This window comes from Balaenoptera physalus, assembly GCF_965194825.1.
Source record: "Balaenoptera physalus genome assembly, chromosome: 11".
Classification (NCBI taxonomy): domain Eukaryota; kingdom Metazoa; phylum Chordata; class Mammalia; order Artiodactyla; family Balaenopteridae; genus Balaenoptera; species Balaenoptera physalus.
The window spans coordinates 32617225-32635894 of record NC_138896.1 but is presented as its reverse complement, the minus strand read 5'-3'; the positions used below and the strand labels follow the sequence as shown (position 1 = coordinate 32635894).

At 56.2% G+C, this 18670-nt stretch overlaps 1 protein-coding gene and 1 long non-coding RNA gene across 3 annotated transcripts in view; one reads left to right on the top strand and one right to left on the bottom strand.

Annotated features, from left to right (window-relative positions):
* Positions 1–18670, top strand: part of TTBK1 (tau tubulin kinase 1) — a 41588-nt gene that overhangs the window by 17005 nt on the left and 5913 nt on the right. For both annotated transcript variants that reach the window (XM_082414059.1, XM_082414058.1), the window contains one exon: positions 198–759. In XM_082414059.1, the coding sequence (XP_082270185.1) occupies positions 198–759 (562 nt within the window). The remainder of the gene's footprint in view (positions 1–197; positions 760–18670) is intronic.
* LOC309638322 lies at positions 770–6496 on the bottom strand. Its single transcript, XR_014251070.1, has 3 exons — positions 6419–6496; positions 2797–2859; positions 770–2483 (listed from the first exon to the last, which is right to left on the bottom strand). It is a non-coding gene; the product is annotated as an uncharacterized lncRNA (long non-coding RNA).

Here is an 18670-nt window from a genome sequence, read left to right as displayed (position 1 = left end):
CTAAATGAATGAATGAGATCTTTGCAGGGACTGAGGTTGGAGGGTGGCAACCCAGGAAGTGGCTGAGCCTGGCCCAGGGTGCGAGAAGTGCAGTGGTCAGGGGGTCTCAGGCATCAGGCTCCACCTTGCCACCTCCTTGGGGTCCTCGGGGGTCCAGAGAGGCCGGGCACTGAGCCCCACGTTGGGTGGCTTTGCAGGTCACGGATGGATCTGCCCGGCTCACCCTCGCGCCAGGCCTGTTCCTCGCAGCCGGCCCAGATGCTGTCAGTGGACACAGGCCACGCCGACCGGCAGGCTAGCGGCCGCATGGACGTGTCAGCCTCCGTGGAACAGGAGGCCCTGAGCAATGCCTTCCGCTCGGTGCCGCTGGCCGAGGAGGAGGACTTCGACAGCAAGGAGTGGGTCATCATTGACAAGGAGACAGAGCTGAAGGACTTCCCCCCGGGGGCTGAGCCTAGTACGTCGGGCACCACGGACGAGGAGCCCGAGGAGCTGCGGCCGCTGCCCGAGGAGGGCGAGGAGCGTCGGCGGCCAGGGCCGGAGCCCGCCGTCCGGCCCCGGGCACGCGGCATGCACACGCTGGCCGAGGAGGACCTGCGGCTCACGCCGGCTCAGCCCCTGCCACCCCAGCTGAACCAGGCCGATGGCCGGTCAGAGACATCACAGCCCCCCACGCCCGGCAGCCCTTCCCATTCTCCCCTGCACTCCGGACCCCGCCCTCGACGGAGAGAGTCGGATCCCACGGGCCCGCAGAGGCAGGTAAGGTTGGGCTTGCACCCCACTCCCCACCCCCGGCGCCCACAGTCCTGGCACGTAGCCGGGAGTGCTCCCATGTGCTCCCTGGGGGCTGCCGACTAGCACCCAACTGTTGCAGCTCTGATGAAGGGAGACAGGCTTAAGGGGTCTGAAACCAACCTTATGCGGGCAGCAAGACTTCCCAGAGGAAGTACCCTCCCAGGTCTGAGGTGAGTCTTGCATTCTGGGTGGTGTCAGCCAGGTGACAAAGCAGGAGAAAGACCTCCCAGGCCAAGGGGACAGGGTGTGCAAAGGCCCAGAGGTGGCAATCAGAAAGCACTGCTCTGCTTGCACTTTGCAGCACATGAGGCTGCGAGGTGGGTCCTGGGGCCCTGTCTGGGAGGGCCTTGGGGTTGGGGCTGGATTCTGAAGGCTTGGTGAGCCACCGCAGGCTTTTAAACAGGGGTGCGACATGATGACATTGGTACTTTTGAAGGATCCCTCTGGCTGCTGTGTGGAAAATGGATTGAAGGGGCACAAAACTATCAGCAGGAAGGCCACATGGCAGGCGCCAGCAGGAGAGTGCCCTGGTGGCTTGGACCAGGGTGGGGACTTTGGATTCGGGGCAAGGTGGATGGAGCCGAGAGGTGTTGGCTGAGGACTGAGGGAGCTGTGACGGAGCAGAGGGGTTCTCCACTGATGCCGGTGTTCTGGGTGGGTGGCGGTGCCGTCACTGAGTGGTTTTGAAAGGAGTATCAACTCAGATTTGGATGCAATGACCTCGTGGTACCTGTGGGATGTCCACTGTGGAGGCATCAGTGCTCAGGAGAGAGATCTCGGCAGGAGATATGGATTTGGGGGTCTTGTAGTCCACAGGAGTGGATGATGTCACCCAAGAGGACACCCAAGAGGGTGGGGAGAGCCAAGGGTGAAGGCAGAGCTGGGAAACATTCACACCTGGGAGGGGAGGGGTGAAAGGAAAGAGAGCCCTTGAAAAAGAGTGAGATGAAGGGGTCAGAGCGTGGAACACCTGGGGAAAGGGCTCCTGGAAGTCAGCAAAGGAGCTGCTGAAAGGGGGTGAGGGCAGCAGGGGATGTCCTGTGGTCAGGGTAGGCTCCATGTGGGGGGTGAGCCCTGAGGACCAGGACGCTCAGACAGTGATGGGGAGAAAAGGAGCCAGGGCAGCAGGGACCCTAAACTGGGCACAGGGGCGGGCATGTTGGGGGCCCTGGGTGGACCTGGTCAGGCTGCCATGGCACCTTCTTGTGTGGGAGGACTGGGGGACAAGGCAGGACGGGCAGGGAGGGGCCAGATGGTGGTTGCATCATAAATGCCAGGGTGAGGGTCCGCAGCATGTCTCATGGTATTTTGGTTATTTTCTTCTGGCAAACATGGGGTGTCAGAATAGGCAGAAGGCCGCTGGCCTGGCCTGGCTTCTCTGTGTGGGGTAGAGGCTGACCTCTGATCCAGGAAGTGGCTCCAACACTCACCCTGGGTGCTGAATGGGGTCTGTGCTCCCTCAGAGGACTGGGGAGAGCCAAGGAGGTGATGCCAGAGGGCTCAGGGGCTGTGCCGCGTTCCACTGGACTGTCCCATGTTGGGGGCATGCACGCACAAGGCTCTGGGAGATGCCAGGTGCAGGGCCGGGGCCAGTTCCGCTGTGTGCTCAGAATCGGGAGGTCTGGCTGGGAGATCGCAGGTGCTCTGGAGAAGGCAGCTCCAAGCAGGGCTGTCTTTAGGCCCCATCCCTGTGTGTAGAAGAGACAAACTCTGACCCAAGATCCTGAGGAGTGTTCGTTCTGGCCTTGCCCTGGACACTGGAAAATTGGGGGCTCAAAAAGTGGGGACCATGAGCTTCCACCCAGAGAGGTCCTAGCCAGCCTGAGTTGGAGGTTCAGCTGGGGCAGGATGTGGGCAGCATGGCTGTGTTGCTGACCTGGACACTGTGCCCACCAGAACCAGCCCTGGGAAGCAGGAGAAGGAGCAAGATCCGTTTGGGCTCCCTTGCTCCCCTCTCATTCATTCACGCATTCATTCATCACCTAGTCATTCCCTACTTACCGCGCATCTACTCTGTGCCGGGGACCGGAGGCATCAGAGATCAGACACACAATCGGTTGTGCTCTTGGCAGGTGCAGAGTGGAGGAAAGGAGACAGGTGGTGGTGGTGTGGGGTGGAGAGAAAGCCCAGAATTAAAATCAGGAGGCCAAGTTCTGGACCTGGGCTCTTCCAGTCCCTTCCTGGTGACTGTAGGCCAAGTGGGTCTCAGAATCGGGGTGCTGAGCTATCTGGGAGGTTTTTCTCGCCTTCAGATGCAACCCCCCTTGTCCTAGGAGTCAGCCTCACACTGGGGAATTCCAGCCAAGGGATTGAGGAGAGATTTGGGGGAGCAGGCTCAGGCCTGTCGTACAGTCAGTCTTGGGCTCAGGTCCTGCTCGTGACAAGGGCGGGCATTGCCTGTCTCAGTGAGCGATGAGCTGATGAGTCGTGTGAGTCTGGAGGGGATGTTAGGTGTGTGCGGGCCTTGGTTTCCCCACACTGTACAGAGGGAGGTTGGTCAGCATTCCATGGCTGCATGTGTGCCATAGAATGTCAGTGTCAGCTTACCCAAGAGAGTGCAGCGGTGTGTGGGCGTGTCCGTGTGTGTACGCACGCATGTGGGTGCACGTCGGAGTGTCTGTGTAGAGCGCGTAGTGGGTCTGCGAGTGTGTGGAGATCCATGGAAGCCTAGAACGTCACAGCTGGCAGGGTAATCATCACAGTACATGATAGTTCTAATGAGGATATAACAGCTGGCACTGCTCCCGAAATTCCATATTCTACACGTGTATTCCTCACAACAATACTGTGCAGAGGCCATCCCCATTTACAAGGTAAGGAAACTGAGGCTCAGAGTAGCTAAGTCTTTAGCCCAGGGCCACCAGCTGCTAAGTGGTAGAAGCAGGATTTGAATCCAGGCAGCTGGCTCCAGGGCTGTGCCCGGAGCCACACAGTCTGAGGCCTGTGTGTTTAAGAGAGGAGCAAACACAGGCCAGAGAGAGCAGATGACTTGTGCGGGATCAGAAAGAGCCTTTGTGGGGGGGTGTGTGTGTGTTGCATGCACACATGTGTGCGCGCCTGCTGGCTGGACTGTGGCAGCAGGTGTGCCTGTGGGCGTGTCATTGTGTGTGGTGCAGTCTCTGTGTGTGTCTGGGTGTGAGCACATGGGGCAGGACATGTCTTGGAGTATTTCAGTACAGCAGGGTGAAGCTGACTCCTTCCTTCGCCAAGGGCAGGGGAAGAGGGAGGAATGGACTGGCACATGTTCTCCTTCTTTTGGTCTGGAAAGAGTCCTGAGCCCAGCCTGGGTGGGGGATCCAAAGCTGGCTGCACACTGGAATCACAGTTTGTGGAACTCCCCCCATCCTGTAATGTAACTAGATTAAGCGGCTCAGGGCAGGCAGGAAGTCTCTATAGGGACCCCACCCTGCCGCCTTTCTGCAAGGAAGCCCCTCCTAGTCCCAGCTCCGTCTGCTTGGTGTCTGATGTGTGAACTTCCTCCTAACAGCTCCTAAGATAGGAGCACCTGCAACTCTGTCACCTACCCCCGTGGGGAGCCGGGACGAGGATAATGTGGAAGCAGGCAGTTTTAGAGCATCTATTGTTCTTTGGTGTGCAGAGCATGATACTTCAATTTTTTTCTTACACACACCTTGTTTTCTTCTCTCCGGAATTTACGGTGCAAATTAGAAGTGACCGGAAAAGCCAGGGCAGAGGAGAGAGCAGCGGACAGAGTGTGTGATTTGGGGGAGGGATGTTTACCCTCCTTCCAGGTTGTCTCTGGCTGATAACCCAGCGGGTCAACATTCCCTGAGTACATGGACATTTGTTTGGCAGCCCCTAGAGCATTTCCCTGCCACGTGTGCGAGGGGCTGGGGGACAAAGATGAATCGGAGCTTACAGTCAAGGGGGTGGGGTGGGGATGCAAACGTGGAGACACGGTGTTTACAGTCAAGGGACATAGGGAGATAACAGAGAACTTTCTTCTGCTAGGAACAGGGAGCCAGCCTGCCTGGGAAGCTGGGGTGGCCTCAGAGACATGACACTTCAGTGGGGCACTGAGGACAGGGAGGTGGCCACAAGAAGTACCTGGCCTGAAAGGGCAGGAGCACGCTGGGATTAAATCCCTCTGGCAGCTGACCAAACTCTGGCTGAGATGCTGAACTTGAGCCACCCGCATGTGCTGTGAGAGGGGCTGTGGGCAACTGTGGGTACCTTTGGCCCTCAGTATCCCCAGGTGGGCCTGGGACCCCTAACCCTCAGTGCAGACAGGACTGGTTCAGAAGGATCCTAGACTTGGACACAAAGAAGCTGGAAGGGAAAGCAGAGTGAGGGCAAAGACGATCCTACAGAATATTCTGTCTCCTCGCCTTTCTGCTGGAGGTTCCATGCTGGGTCCCTGGACCCCCATTCAATGGCCTCAGGGGCCCCCTCCTCCTCAGCCCTCTAGCAGCTGGCCCAGCCAGTCCTCACTGGCCCCGCCTAAAGCTATGTAAACTGGCCTCAGTCCCAGGAAGAGCTAGGGGTCAGGATGGGAAACATCTGATGACAGCCAGGTCACCATTTCCATCCCCATAAGCCTGGGACACTGAGCCCCACTTTCCCTTTTCCCTTTGAGGGCACGAGGGCAGCAGGGCACAGGCGGGATTCTTCCCAACGGTGGCCAAGTGAGGCGGCCACACCCTGCCATGCCGCTTGACCTTGCAGAGGACAGGGAAAAAGCCACCTTGGAGAAATGATTTCGATCGACTCCTCCACCCCCTAGTCCTCTATCTCTTTCTTCATTCTCAAGAGTGATTTAAAGGGTAATAAAACAGTTCACATGACACAGCATTTACACCATGGCCAGCACTGTTCTAAGGGCTTTGCATATTATAACATCTGATCCTTACAAAGGTCCTATGATGTGGGAACCATAGTTACCCCCATTTTACAGATGAGGAAGCTGAGGCATGAAGAAGTAAAGTAACTTGCTTGAGGTCACCCAGGTAGTAAGTGGTGGAGTTGGGATTCAAACATAAGTAGTCGGACCTCAGAGTCCTACCCTCTGCTACGTTGCCACTGAGACCCTGATTGCCCCTGTCATGGGGGCAGGAGTGCCACCCCAGAGGGCTTGTAGCTGGTGTTCTCTAGACTTCATGAAGGGCATGGAGTCCAGCCGGGAAGACAGATGGTGCACAGATGCTAATACATTTTAGAGCAGCCTTCCTGGGGGGCAGGATTTCCCCAGCCCAGAGGGAACCCCGAGCTATGTAAGCCAGGAAGGCATCCTGGAGAAAGTGAGTGACCAAGGTCTCTGCAAGGAGACCATGGTGTGAGGAGGAGGCCGGGAAAGGGCATTGGAGGCCGGAGCCTAGATTGTGAGGCAGGAAAGTACTACAGTCTGCACCCCTCTGCACCCTGCTGGACCCTGCCGACCTGCCCGGGACGCCGGTGCCGCAGGGGCTGTCAGCGGTGGGGTGGCCCCCCGAGACGGAGCTGTCGAGTCTGTGCCTGACGCCTCTTTTCCCTCCACTCTCTTGGTCTCTTTCAGTTGGAGGAGGACAGACTCTCGGGGCACTCCCTCCCGCGGTACAGCCCCCTGCGACGACTGGCGTCCTCTGTTTTCTCCTCCTCCACGCTGGAGACCGAGCATTACCCTCACCCTGGCGGCGGCGGCTCCTCCGGTTCCCTCATTCAGCGCAGCCGCTCGGCGGAGAGCAGCCCCGTGCGGGCGCCCCACCGGCGCCACGCGCCCCTGGCCGCCGGCAACCACAGACTCGTGCCCTCGGTGCTCCGCATCTCGCGGTCACAGCTGCAGCAGGTGTGGGCCCGCTTCACGCACAAGACCTAGGCTGGGCCCCCCCCCTCCTGGAGGGGGCAGGTGGGGGGGGGTGGGGAGCAGGCAGAGACCGTGGTTCCTTCCCAGGACGCAATAATCACACACTCATACACCCTGTCCCTCCCCATCATGCAATACAGCCCCCTATAACGTTGGCCCAACGTACTGTAACGCCCCGCCCCTCACCCCCCATCATCTCCCTTTGCTTGGTGCCAGCCAAATGGTGCAGGGAGGGATGGGGCTGTTGGTGCAGTTTCTGGGACAGGACAGGGGCCCTGGGCTGGAGCCACCAGTGAGTCCAGAGTCCAGTGGAAACCAAGGTGTCAGGGAGAGGCATGCTGGGTCAGAGTCAGTCTGGAATGGGGCTTATTCTTTTTAATCTGTGATCTCTTGGCATAGTTGGGCCTGGTCCAGCCTTGAGGGGAGTGCCAGGGGACTGGGTCCCTCTTGGTGTGCTGTGTGTCTGTCTATCCGCGTGGGGCAAGGCGTGTGGCCCTGTGTGTGAGACGGGGACCTGGCCAGCCAGATTTGGGGCTTGGTGGGAAAGTGCCTCTACACTCAGTGGTACGGGAGGAAGCAGCCCTGTGACCCAGTGAGCGCTTCCCATGCCATTGTCACAGAGGACAGAGTCCTTGCCCTCCCACATCTCAACCCAGGAGGCCTGGAGCTCAATCCACTGTAGGCTGCCCCTCCCCCAAGGCATATGTGCCATCATCCGCTGGTGGGATTGGTTGCCTGGCTCAGCTCCTTAGGAGCTGAGCAAGTATGAACAGGGGCCTGGGATCTGCCTCTCAAGGCGAGCTGGAGCCTCGGGGTGAAAGGACCCCGTCCAGTAGCAGTGGCAGAGAGGGTGGTTGTAAAGGATGAGGTAGGACCTGTGAGCTCAGGACGAATTCCAGACACAGCAGTCCCACCACTGCCCCTCTCAGAGGGTGACTCCTTCCTGTGGGTGCTCAGCCAATCTTTTTGCCCCCCAGGGGCGGTGGTGAAGACAGAGCAACAGAGCACCTGGTAGGCTGATCAGATGGGGATCTGGAGATGGGTGGGGGATCAGGATGCCAGATTGCTTATGCTCTTTCTGCCTGTTTCTCAGCACCCAACCTGTCACTGCAGGGACCCCCAACGTTCTCTTTCTTCGTTCCTGCCCATGTCAGCCAGCACCTCTGTTCCCCTGGGGAATGCGGCAGTGGTGAAGATGGCTCCAAGAAGGGCAGTACCTGTATAGGGAGGGAAGGAGGGGAGGAGGCCTGAAGGTTTGCAAAATGTTTATTGCAGTAAGGTTGCGTCTGTGTGTGTGCTTGTGTGCATGCAGGTACACTTATGAGTATGAGTGTGCTTATGTATGAGCATTTGTGCACGTGGCAGGGTTGCCACGGATAGATGCTCAGGCTTTGCGCTGCCATTTACATAGACCCTAATGTGAATGGCATCCACTGAAGTTGCACAGTGCTGCAGTCCTGTGTGTGTGGGTGTGTATGAGTGTCCATGTGTGTGTGTGTGTTAGGGAGTCAGAAAGATGTTTGGGCAGTCCTTGGTAGTTTCCTATGTACCTACTATCATCCTGACTCCTCTTTCTCCCTCCTTCCTCTCTTGATGTCTGCTTCACTCCCAACTCATCTCCCTTCAACTCCTGTCTCTGGTTGCGGTGGAGGCCTCAGGGCCCCTGCCCCAGCCTAGGGATGCCGTAGTGGGTGGGCAGTGTCCTGAGCCAAACTGTTCTCATAGATGGCTCATCCATGTGAGCTAAGCCTGCACCCACCACTCTCCTTTCTCCAAAATCTGTTTCTTTTTGAGGATATCTGGGCCAAGAGCACCCTCTCCATCGAGGAATGAAAGCCAGACTCGGGCCCACCCCCATCCTGACTGCTCATTTTTGAACCTCCTCAAGTCCAAGCCTCTGTTGCCCTCCGGGATGTTCTGTGTGGCTCTGCATCCTGCGGTGGCAGAAGGTAGAGGAGGGTCAGGGTAGACCCTCAAGAAAAGAGGGAAAACACAAAGCACAAAGGTGAGGGGGTGGGATGGACAGTAGCCCTACTCCCCGCCTTCTGGCACTGCCCCCCTCTCTCCCTGCTACCCTCTGGCCCTCTTTCCGTCCTCTCCAGCTAGTGGCAGGGGCTGAAATGAAGGGGAGTCTGTCCACCAGCCACTCTTAAAAGTCAGCAGCAGTGGGGGAAGGGCCCCTGTTATCTGGGATTAGATGAAACCAAGCACTCTGTTATCCGGCATTTCCTTCCAGAGGGTTCCACTACCCGACCCTGAGCACAGCTCCCACTCAGTGACCAGCACCGTGAGGTACTCTAAGATCCCAAAGTGCCTTGTGACATATCAAAGATGATGGCACTAGCTTCAGCCTCATTTTAGCATTAAACACATATTACTGTTTCTAAAGCTTTTGGAGGTGGGGAATCCTGTTTAGCAACCCCAAAGTGGCTGAATTTTCAAACACACACACACACACACACACACACACACACACACACACACACACCAGAACTGATAACTGTGGGAGAGGGTGTGTCCTTCAAAGTAAGATCATGATTCAAAACATTTTGTCCTTTGGGGGACATCCTTTTACGTGTCCTCTGTAGTGGAGGAGATACTGTCTTATAAGCCATAAAGCTCTGAACTAACAGGAAGTGATCTTGATAATATTAAGATTATCTCAGGGCCCCTGCCCCAGCCTAGGGATGCCATAGTGGGTGGGCAGTGCCCTGAGCCAAACTGTTCTCATGGATGTCTCATCCGTGTGAGCTAAGCCTGCACCCACCACTCTCCTTTCTCCAAAATCTGTTTCTTTTTGAGGATATCTGGGCCAAGAGCACCCTCTCCATCTAGGAATGACCTCTTGAGGGTAGTTTTGACTTTTGGAACATCTAAGGCCATTTGAAGCCACGTGTGTTGGAGCAAGTTCATGTGAAGCTCAGCAGAGCCCTGCATGGTTTGGAGTTGGGGTGCCTGTCTCTAGGTCCCAGGCTGGGTAGGGACCTGGAGTGTTGTCAGGCTCCTTTGGGTTTCCCAAAGAAGAGGTCAGAGTGTTTCAAGAAATGACACCCTGCTTGGGGAAAGCACATAGCCTCCCCAAGGTCGTCTTTGAAAAGAAGCAGCACTCTTTGTTGTATTGGAAAATGATATTTTCATACTTTAAAGTCACACCCTGCATGTAGTGGTGGCTTCCAATTATTAATTAATTTATTTTATTTAACAGTCACTGGCACACAGAGCTTATTATGTGCCAGGCAGTGATCTAAGCACTTTACAAAAATAACTTGTTTAATCCTCATAATAGCCTAGGAAGTAGATCCCAGTATTATCTGCATTAAATGGATTAATCAGAATATCTAATTTACAAAAGCATATTAAAAACCCCACCAATGCCGAATAACTGAGGTCTTGTTTGATGGGAGTTTTAAAGCGTTTTAGTCTGTGTATTGGTCTATTTACTATTTACTGTCCTTTCTGGTTGGCCCCTCCTCGCTCTATCTAGGAAGAAGGAAGTTGTCTATGAGTCAGACTCTCCTTCCTTCTCCATCCCAGAGTCCAGGTGGGGGTCACTCCAGAGTACTGGGGTTGGTTGAAATGGCTGGACCCTGTCTCTCCAGAGACCCCAACCTCTCAATCCCACATGGCCCCAAGCATCCCATAGCAGCTCTGGGGATTAGATGGGCGGAGTAAGAGTTCCGGTGAGAAAGCAGGTGCTCAAAACCCTGTCCTCAGTGGTATTGGTGGAATCCTTGGGGTCAGGCTCACAGGCAGGGCAGGTACTGGCATTGGTGACCACTGACCATGGAGATGTGATATGTCACCAACTCACATGTCAACAGGAGCCAAGCAGTGTCAGGGAGAGGGTACTTGTGGGGATTGTGGTAAACAGAGGGACCACCATCCTCAGCTCAGCCAATTGTTGCCAGTATCTTCCAATTTTTAAGTGAAATCTCACAATTTTTAATTAGTGGCCTCTAATTTTTTAAAAGCAACAACTTTTTAAAGAAAAATCACTGTGTGAGCTAAACAAAACTGGTTTACAGGCAGAGACCCTGAACTCAGTTTGAACCTCTCTGAGCCTGAGGACTCCCCCACTCCCCCAAATCTATCCAAGGCTGTAGCACTCAAATGGGGGCAGTGTTCTGCCCCAGGAACTCAGACTGGGTGGGCTTCTTAAGAGAAGGCAGTTCGTGGCCAGTGGGGCTGTGTGCTGTGTGTACATGTCAGTGAGCTCATGGTGTGTGTGCCTAAGTGTGTGTGTGGGCCGGTGGATTTGTTCATGGCAAGTGGGGTCCTCCTCAGAGGACCAGTATTTTCTCTGTGGGACAGGAACCTGAGTCAGTGAAAAATGCTCTAGTAAATTCTCAGTAATGAATAGACCCCCCCCCCCACCCACTTAAGGCAGCTTGGGTCACAGCAATAACCATTCAACACTCACCCCCGCCGCTAGCATCCCGAACCCAGCAATCTCCTTTGCGTTTCCAGTTGTGGGGAAAAGGGGAATAGTCCTGCCCAGCACATGGGGGAATAGTGGAGACTCTGAGCCATGCTGGTACCTTAACCCTTGCTCCCCCAGCCAAGAGGGGCAGGCCCCTCCAATCCCAGGAAAAGCCAGGGTTCCTCTCTGTGGAGGGGCCCAGGACCCTCCTTTGCTATTTCTCTCCTCTGCCCTGCTTAGATCTCCTTTTCTGGGGAGGGGTGGTGCTGTCTGCCCAGGCAGTGGTTGGGGGGGTCTGGGCTACTGGGGTGGGCAGAAAGAGCTGTGGCAATGTGTCTATATTGGGTGGCCAGGGGAGGGGACCATGCTTAGGGAGGATATGGGGGCCCCTGGCTGTGGGAGCATAATGCTGTATCCCCTGCTGTCCTTGGGTTGATTTGGTACCTGAGGATGGAAGCATAGACCTCTAAGGAGGGCCCGAACACCATCCCACCCCACCCCAAACTCCACTGAGATTCCAACCCATAGGGCAGGAATCAGCCCACCCCCATGGGCAGTCCTTGGTAACAAGGAGTGTGGCAAATCACTCTTCTTAAGTTGGGGGGCACGTCCCCAAAGTTTGCATTATTCCCATTAGGGACAGAGGTGCCCCCTGGGACTGGTGGGGTCAGCCTCTGAAAATTTTAAAGCATTCTTCTCCCTAAGGGAGAGGCTCCCAGCCTGAGGACCACATCCCTCAAATATCCCAAATGGTTTCTCACACCACCCAGTGGGCTTCCCAGCTTAGGGAGCCCCTGGGCTTGAATGGCCCCAGCCCCCCAAATGAATAGTTAAGAAGCAGTGGGGGAAGAAGGGCAATGAAGCCCAAAGGACTATGGGAACCTTCCTAGACCTCCGCTTCCACTTGGTTCCGCCGTGCATCCCACCACGTACCCTCCCTTCTACCTGCACAGGCTCTGAGGGTGGGGGGGCTGGGGTTCACCTTGCCACGACTAACAGGCGCCCCCTCTCTCTCTCTCTCTCTCTCTCACACACACACACACACACACACACACACACCCCCACCCATAGCTGCACGCACGCTTCATGCACTCTCCGGACAGCAAACTAGCGGCCCCCCGCCCAGGAGAGCACGAGGATCGTGTTTCCGGGCCCCTGTCGCAGGTTTATCACTGTATCGGGACCCCCATCTACCACATTCCCCTTTGTCCCCGACCCCTGGACCCGCCTCCGCGGCCGTCGCACCACGAATGTACGTTCAGTCTTTTTAACTAGCTGCTAAGCGGCGTGATCAGGGTACCGCCAGGCCTCTGAGCCCCCGGCTCAAGACCCGCCCCTCACGTCGCCAGAGCTGCCCTCCCGGGCGCCCCGACGTGTGCGACCCGAGGTGGTGTCAGCTTCTGCGCCCCGCCCCCGCCGAGCTGCCTGTTGCTAAAGTCCTCCCCCGGGTTATCGCCCACTGCCGCCCGCCGCCCCCGCCCCGCGCTGTGATTGTGTTAGCTTTCCCTCCGCAGGCTCTCGGTCGCAGGGTCCCTGGCCCGGGGAGGGGCGGGGCTGGAGTGGTGGCTCGCCCCTCAGGGCTTCAGGGCAGGATGCTGACGAGGGCTGAGAGGGCAAGCTGGCCAATTCTCCGGGCTCGAAGAGCCCCTGTCGCCCACCCCTGATTCCAGTTACCTCACCACCTACAGAGCTGCCCCCTCCCCGCCCCAAATAACTGGCCTTGCAATTGGATGCCAAAGAGCCCAGAGTTGAGGGGGACCCAAGCTTTGAGCCTAGGTCTCTCAGAGCCACCCAACACCCCCTTTTGGCCCAAGCCCCTGCGTCCGTGTCTCCTGCCCCACCCCACTTACACCGAGGGCCCTGGGGGTCCCCAAACATGCCCCCACTTCCAGCTCTTCTCTCTTCCCACCCCCGAAAATAAAACTCAGGGACCAACATCTGCTTCCTTTGCACTTGCTCCGTCGACCCCTGCCCCCCCACTTGGAGGGGCTTCCGAGGGTGAGGAGGCGGGGTTCGGGGCCCTTGTGGCTGACAGTATTGAGCGAGGAGAGGGCTGGCCCCTGCCCCCTAAGAAGTGAGACTGGTGGGATGGGGGAAGCTCAGCCCTGGGGCCCACCTGAGCCCTTTCCCTCCAGGGACCCGAGGAGCCCCCTCCCATTGTTGGGAGACTTCCTGATCGAGGTGGGGAGGGGAGCGAGGGATAAGAAGGGGGTTGGCGAGAGGACCTCCCTCCCGGAGGTCCCGAATCCCAGCCTGTTTATTCCTGGGCTTCCCCATCCCATCATAACCCCCCCCCCCATTTTGTACTGCAATAATACTGTATTATAAGCTTGCACTATTTCCCAACCCCGGCCAGCATAAGCATGCACGAAAAACTCGAAACCACACACACACACAGGAAGATGGGACGCTTTTTTTTTTCTTTCTCTCTCTCTCCGGGGTGCGTCCTCAGTGTACAGAGCGGCGTCGGGGGGCCCCGGGCCAGGGTAGAAGAGCATGCACTGAGACCCCGCCCCTAGACTGCGAGTACTGTACAAATCCAACACTTGAAACTGACACGCACACGTGCGGCGCCGCCGGGGAGGGGGGTGGGACACGGACACGCACCCCCGCGCACACGGCCACGCACAGGCGGGGGTGGGGGGCGCCCCGCCGTCACGCGTCGCTGTGCGAGGGATCTTGTGCCTTTTAAAGTCCCTGTATGTTAATGCAGACAATCCGGCGAGCTTGTGTACTACCAATTCCTGATTAAAGACGCCTTCCAGGAACCTGCACTTCGCCTGCTTTCTTTCACCCTCCTCCTTCCTAACCCACCATTCGATGCAGAACCAATTCTGGGGTCGCCAGGCTAGGCAGAGGGCAGGGTCTAGTCTTTTGCTGACTCAGAGATAGGGTGGGGGGCAAACTCCAGATCAATGGATCCAGCCCCACTCCTACCTCCGCTAAGACAGGCTAGATCGGGAGGGGACCGGAGGTTTCAGCCTAGTTGGACTTGAGCAACCCTCACGAGGCGGCTGGCTGTCTCCTTTCATCCGCAGGAGGGCTTTGGGGGTGGACTCTGGTCTTTGGGGCCGACTCCAAATCGCCAACTTGCTGGAGGGGGGAATGCGGAGTAGGAAGGTGGGCGCACTAATCAGTTTCCTATGGATCAGACAATTGAGGCCAAGTGTGTGCTGGGGGTGGGAAGCCAGAATGCCAGAGAGCCCTGTGGGAGGGAAGGGCGCTGGAGCCTTCCCCCGCCCCTTGCTTTAATGGGGGGTCTGAAGTAGCCCTGGCTTAGGGGAGAATGGTCTGTTGAGGGGGATCAGTGAGAGAGTGGATTGTGCAGAGCCAAGGGAATGCAGGGATAGAATGTGGGTTGAGGGAGAACTAGGACAAGGAGAGGGGTGGGACACAAAGAAGGAGAGGCTCGCAGAGACTTTGGAGACTGCAGAGAGAGAGGGTGAAAGTGGAGGGGGGCTCACCCTCTCTCTGTCCCCCACCCCACCCCTGCAAGCCTGCAGCCACAGCACCAAAAGAGGAAGATACTTTTCTTGGGGCCTAAAGCAAGTGTGCGGGTAGAAGAAGGGCAAGCTACAGCTGCATTTCTTGACCCGCAGAGCATTTAGAATGTCCCCATGCTGTCAGATCCTTGCCCTGGGGCAGCCAGGGAGGGGCTGGGGACACTGAGATCTGGGGGTCGAGTATGTGAGGATCTGTAGAGACCTAGGGTAGGCAGCTGCCTTCCCAGGTCATCTTACCCCTTCCACTGGCCATAGGCCAGTGTGCCCGGGGTGGGTGGCACCCCTGGGTGTGGGGTGGAGGAGCAGAGGGAGGGCTCTTGGCTTGGCAGATGTGGTTCAAGAATAGAGACCTGGACAGACAGATGAAGAATCTGGGAAAGGCAGAGGTGGGCAGAGGAAGCTACCCTGTTGACTTCTCATCTCCAATTTTCAGTCTGGGAAATTATGGCAATTGTGGGGGGAGGGTCCCCTGGGGAGGAGGGGAGATGGGAGGTATGCGCTGGGCAGCTGTTGAGGGAGGAGATGGGGCACTGCCGTGAGAGGCACAAAGCCCTCCCCGCCCTGCAGTGAGGGAGGGGCGGGGTGTCAGAGTTCACACTCCTCTTGTCCGTCGGCAGCCCCCCTTCTTTGACCTTGGGACTGTGGGCTGATGTGCAGTGCACAATGTCTGGGACTGGCGAGGGTCCAGGCAAGAGTTGCTCAATGCACGCCGTGTGGGGATGGGGGTATGTGGAGTAACCTGTCTCCAGCATCAGTAGCAGAGAAGTCAAGGCTGAGGAGAGCCCAGTTTTGTTGGTGGCAGGGGCAGTTGGGAGTCTGGTCCGTCTACCTCTGTTCACTTTTCCGGCTGACTGGAGTAAACACGGGCTTGGGCTGAGTTCTGAAGCTGGTGAGGCCACATGCTGCTGCTCTGGGCTCAGCGGAGGCAGGGGGAGGGCTGAGGCTTTCATTCTCTCTGTCTCAGCTCCAAAGGCCTGCCTCTCCTCCTCCCACACTATTCACCCTCACCACATCTGCCTTTGGCCTTTGGTTCACCAGGGAGCTTTGAAACAGATTTCTGGGCCTCATCTCTGACCTACAGAATCTACGGAGTAGGACTCAGGGCTCTGTTTATTTTAAAAAGCACCGCCAAGTAACGTTGTACCAAGCATGCTGGAGTACCACAATAAGCAGACTGGAATCATAAAGGGCCACTGCCCTGGGAAGGGAGCAGGAAGGTGTGAGCTTCCCCAGAACCCGACTTCCGCTTGGTGACACCCAGCACTGTTTCTTCCCTCTGAGATAGACTGGGAGAGTGTCACTGCTGTCCCCCTCCCATGGTGTCCTCAGGTCTATAGGGCCAAGCACACAGAGGCTATCCAGTGACCGTTGGCTGATTGAATGAGCACAGGATCACATGGGCGAATGGATGAATACTCATTGGGCACAGGCATCCAGGAGAGGCCAGAAAGGGTGTGGGAGGACTTCCCGCTCTCTGAGGAGGGAGGAACTTGAGCCCAGCCCTGGCCCTCCCCAACATGGAGCCAGATGGGGAGGGGCTTTGAAATAGAAAACCCAGCATGCCCAGGCCAGGGTGGGCTTGGCAGTGATGCTTAGGGCAAACCTGTCCCTACTCTGAGGTTCACAGTTCTGCTAAAGGGCAGAGGGTCCTGAGTTTCTCCACGTGGGAGGATGGGAGGCCAGTGAGGCAGTGGAAAGAATTCTGAGTTCTGGGCTACCCTGGGTGGTGTGCTTTGTGACTTGGGCATGTTGATGCTTCTCTCCAGGCCTCAGTTTCCCAGTCTGATATTATCAGTGATGCCTGATTTCCAGTTCTCATCCCTCATCCCTCCCATGTAATGAAAGGGGAGGGCTTTGAGATGAAAGGAGAGAGGGTTCCAGCTATGATCATCTAATGTGGGCACTGGGAGCAGAGGATCCATCCTATGGATGGGGCTTTTCCTGAGAGATCCAAGAACTGGCCAGATGGCAGGGGAAAAGGTGGTTCTAACAGGGATGCCCAAAGTGTCAGAGATGGGACAGGGAAAATAGGCAGAGGTTTTGCTGAGAAAGAATGGCTTGGTGGGGTTGAAGGATATCCCTGCTGGGTAGGATGTATCTAGTGCTGGGTGGGTGAGTTCTGAGCCAGACAGGATAAAAACATAATCAGAACACACCCCAGAGTGTGCTGGGGTCCTATCCGGTGTCTGATGCTATTTTGTCTGGCATCACTCCTCCCCACTCCATCAAGGCCTCACTGATGGTCTGATTGTGAGGAAGATTATGGCAGTTAAGGAAGGGAGAAGTCACAGCCTTGAGCAAATCTTGGCCTTGGGGATTCCTTCCCCTCCACCAGCCTTTGGGCTGACTGCACAGAGACCTCAGCTGGGAGAACCCCTTCTTTCCCCACCCCCCGCCCCCCGCCTACAGGTGTGGAATCCAGGAGTTTCTGGGGTTGAGGAAGGGATCAATGATCTTCAAACCAGAGTGAGCAGGGTGGGGAGGGAGCTAACATTTATCAATCAACTGCTATAAGCCAGACTCATTGCTAACATGACCTCATTTATGGTCACAGCCTTTGTGGAGAATGCATTATCCCCATTTAATTTCCTAATCTAAAGATTTCACACTCCATGAAAACAAGGACCAGATCTGTCTTGCTGATCCACAAATTCACAGCCTCTAACACAGCAGCCAAGACGATAGACATTCAAGGACTTCTTGAATGAATGAATGAATGAATGAATGAATGAAAAACCCTTAAGAGGCTCAGTGTTTATCAAGAAAGAGAGCCATGTAAACACGTGCTTGTGAAATAGAGGATGGGAGGTTCTGTAATGGAAGGATGTGTGAAAACAAGTAGAGTGATGAAGTCTGCTTGGTGGGGGGACAAGAAGCTTTTGGGGAAATGAGCTGTTTTAGCTGGGTCCTGGAGGAAGAACAGGAATTTGTCATGTCAATAGAGAGAGTGAGAGGAACCCTTGGGCAAAGGAAACTGCCTAGGGAAAGACCCAGAAGTGTGAGATGCATGAGGCATTTAGAGAACTGCTGGAACATAAGTGGGAGACCAGAGGGTGCTGCTCAAAGTGAGGTTGGAGCACAAGGTAGGAGTCAGATCACGGGGTGGGGTGGGGACAAGGTGGGGGGTGGGGATGCTCATGTGCCAAGCCAAAGATTGAAACTGTCTCCTGAGGACTGTGGGACCCACCATAGGTTTCTATAGGTTTGAATCTGTCTCCTGAGGACTGTGGGACCCACCATAGGTTTCTGCAGGTTTGAAGCAGAGACAAATGGGATCAGATTTAAGTTTCAGGAAGATCACTTGGGCAGCTGTAGGAAGAACGGATGGGCAATGCAGAATGGAAAAAACAGGTTGATGGCTGGGGAACCACCAGGCAGGACAGGGCTATGCCCATGGGCATAGGGCAGCAGACACAGATGTTCAAGAGGAATGCCTGGCAGGACTCCCTGAGAGTCTGGATGGCACCTGAAGGTGTTGGAGCCCCTCCAGGGCTTCTGGTCTGCATGGGCTGTGTTTAGGAAAACAGAGGCCCTGTGTGTTCAAAAGGCTAACAAAGTGCTGGATACCATCAGTACCATCCCACCAGGAACAAAGCCATGTCAGCCCTAATGGGGCCTGGCGCATTGTGGGTGCCTGGGGATGTGTGTGATTGACAAGGGCGGAGCTACAGAAGACACAGCAGCTGAGGTCCTGGTAAGATGGTCAGGCCTTTTGAGTCTGGAAGGAAGGGGGCTAAGGGGAGATGTGGCAAGAATGTAGAAAACCAAGGACATGCCATCACATTGCCAAGAACTCTGCACAAATCTTCAAAGGGTAAAACTTAAATCAAGTGAAAAGAAACTGCCTTTCATAGGCTGGCTGTGAGTTTTTGGAGGAAGTGTGGATTCAAAACATACCTATAGAGGACTGGAAAATTCCTGGCTGACAGACAGGTGGGAAGGGGGCTGGAGCTCCAGGGGCCCAGCCTGCACTTCAAGGGGTGGAGGACGGCCTGAACTTTGCCCTTGTCTGACAGGTTCTGGTGGCCCTGGTGGCCAGCTCCCCGGCTGCAGAGGAACTGTGCCCTGTGAGGAAGCAGTGAGGGCTGACCCAGACACTTGCTGCCTCTCTCTGGACCTGGTTTCCTACATGGTGGCTATGATGGCTTGCAG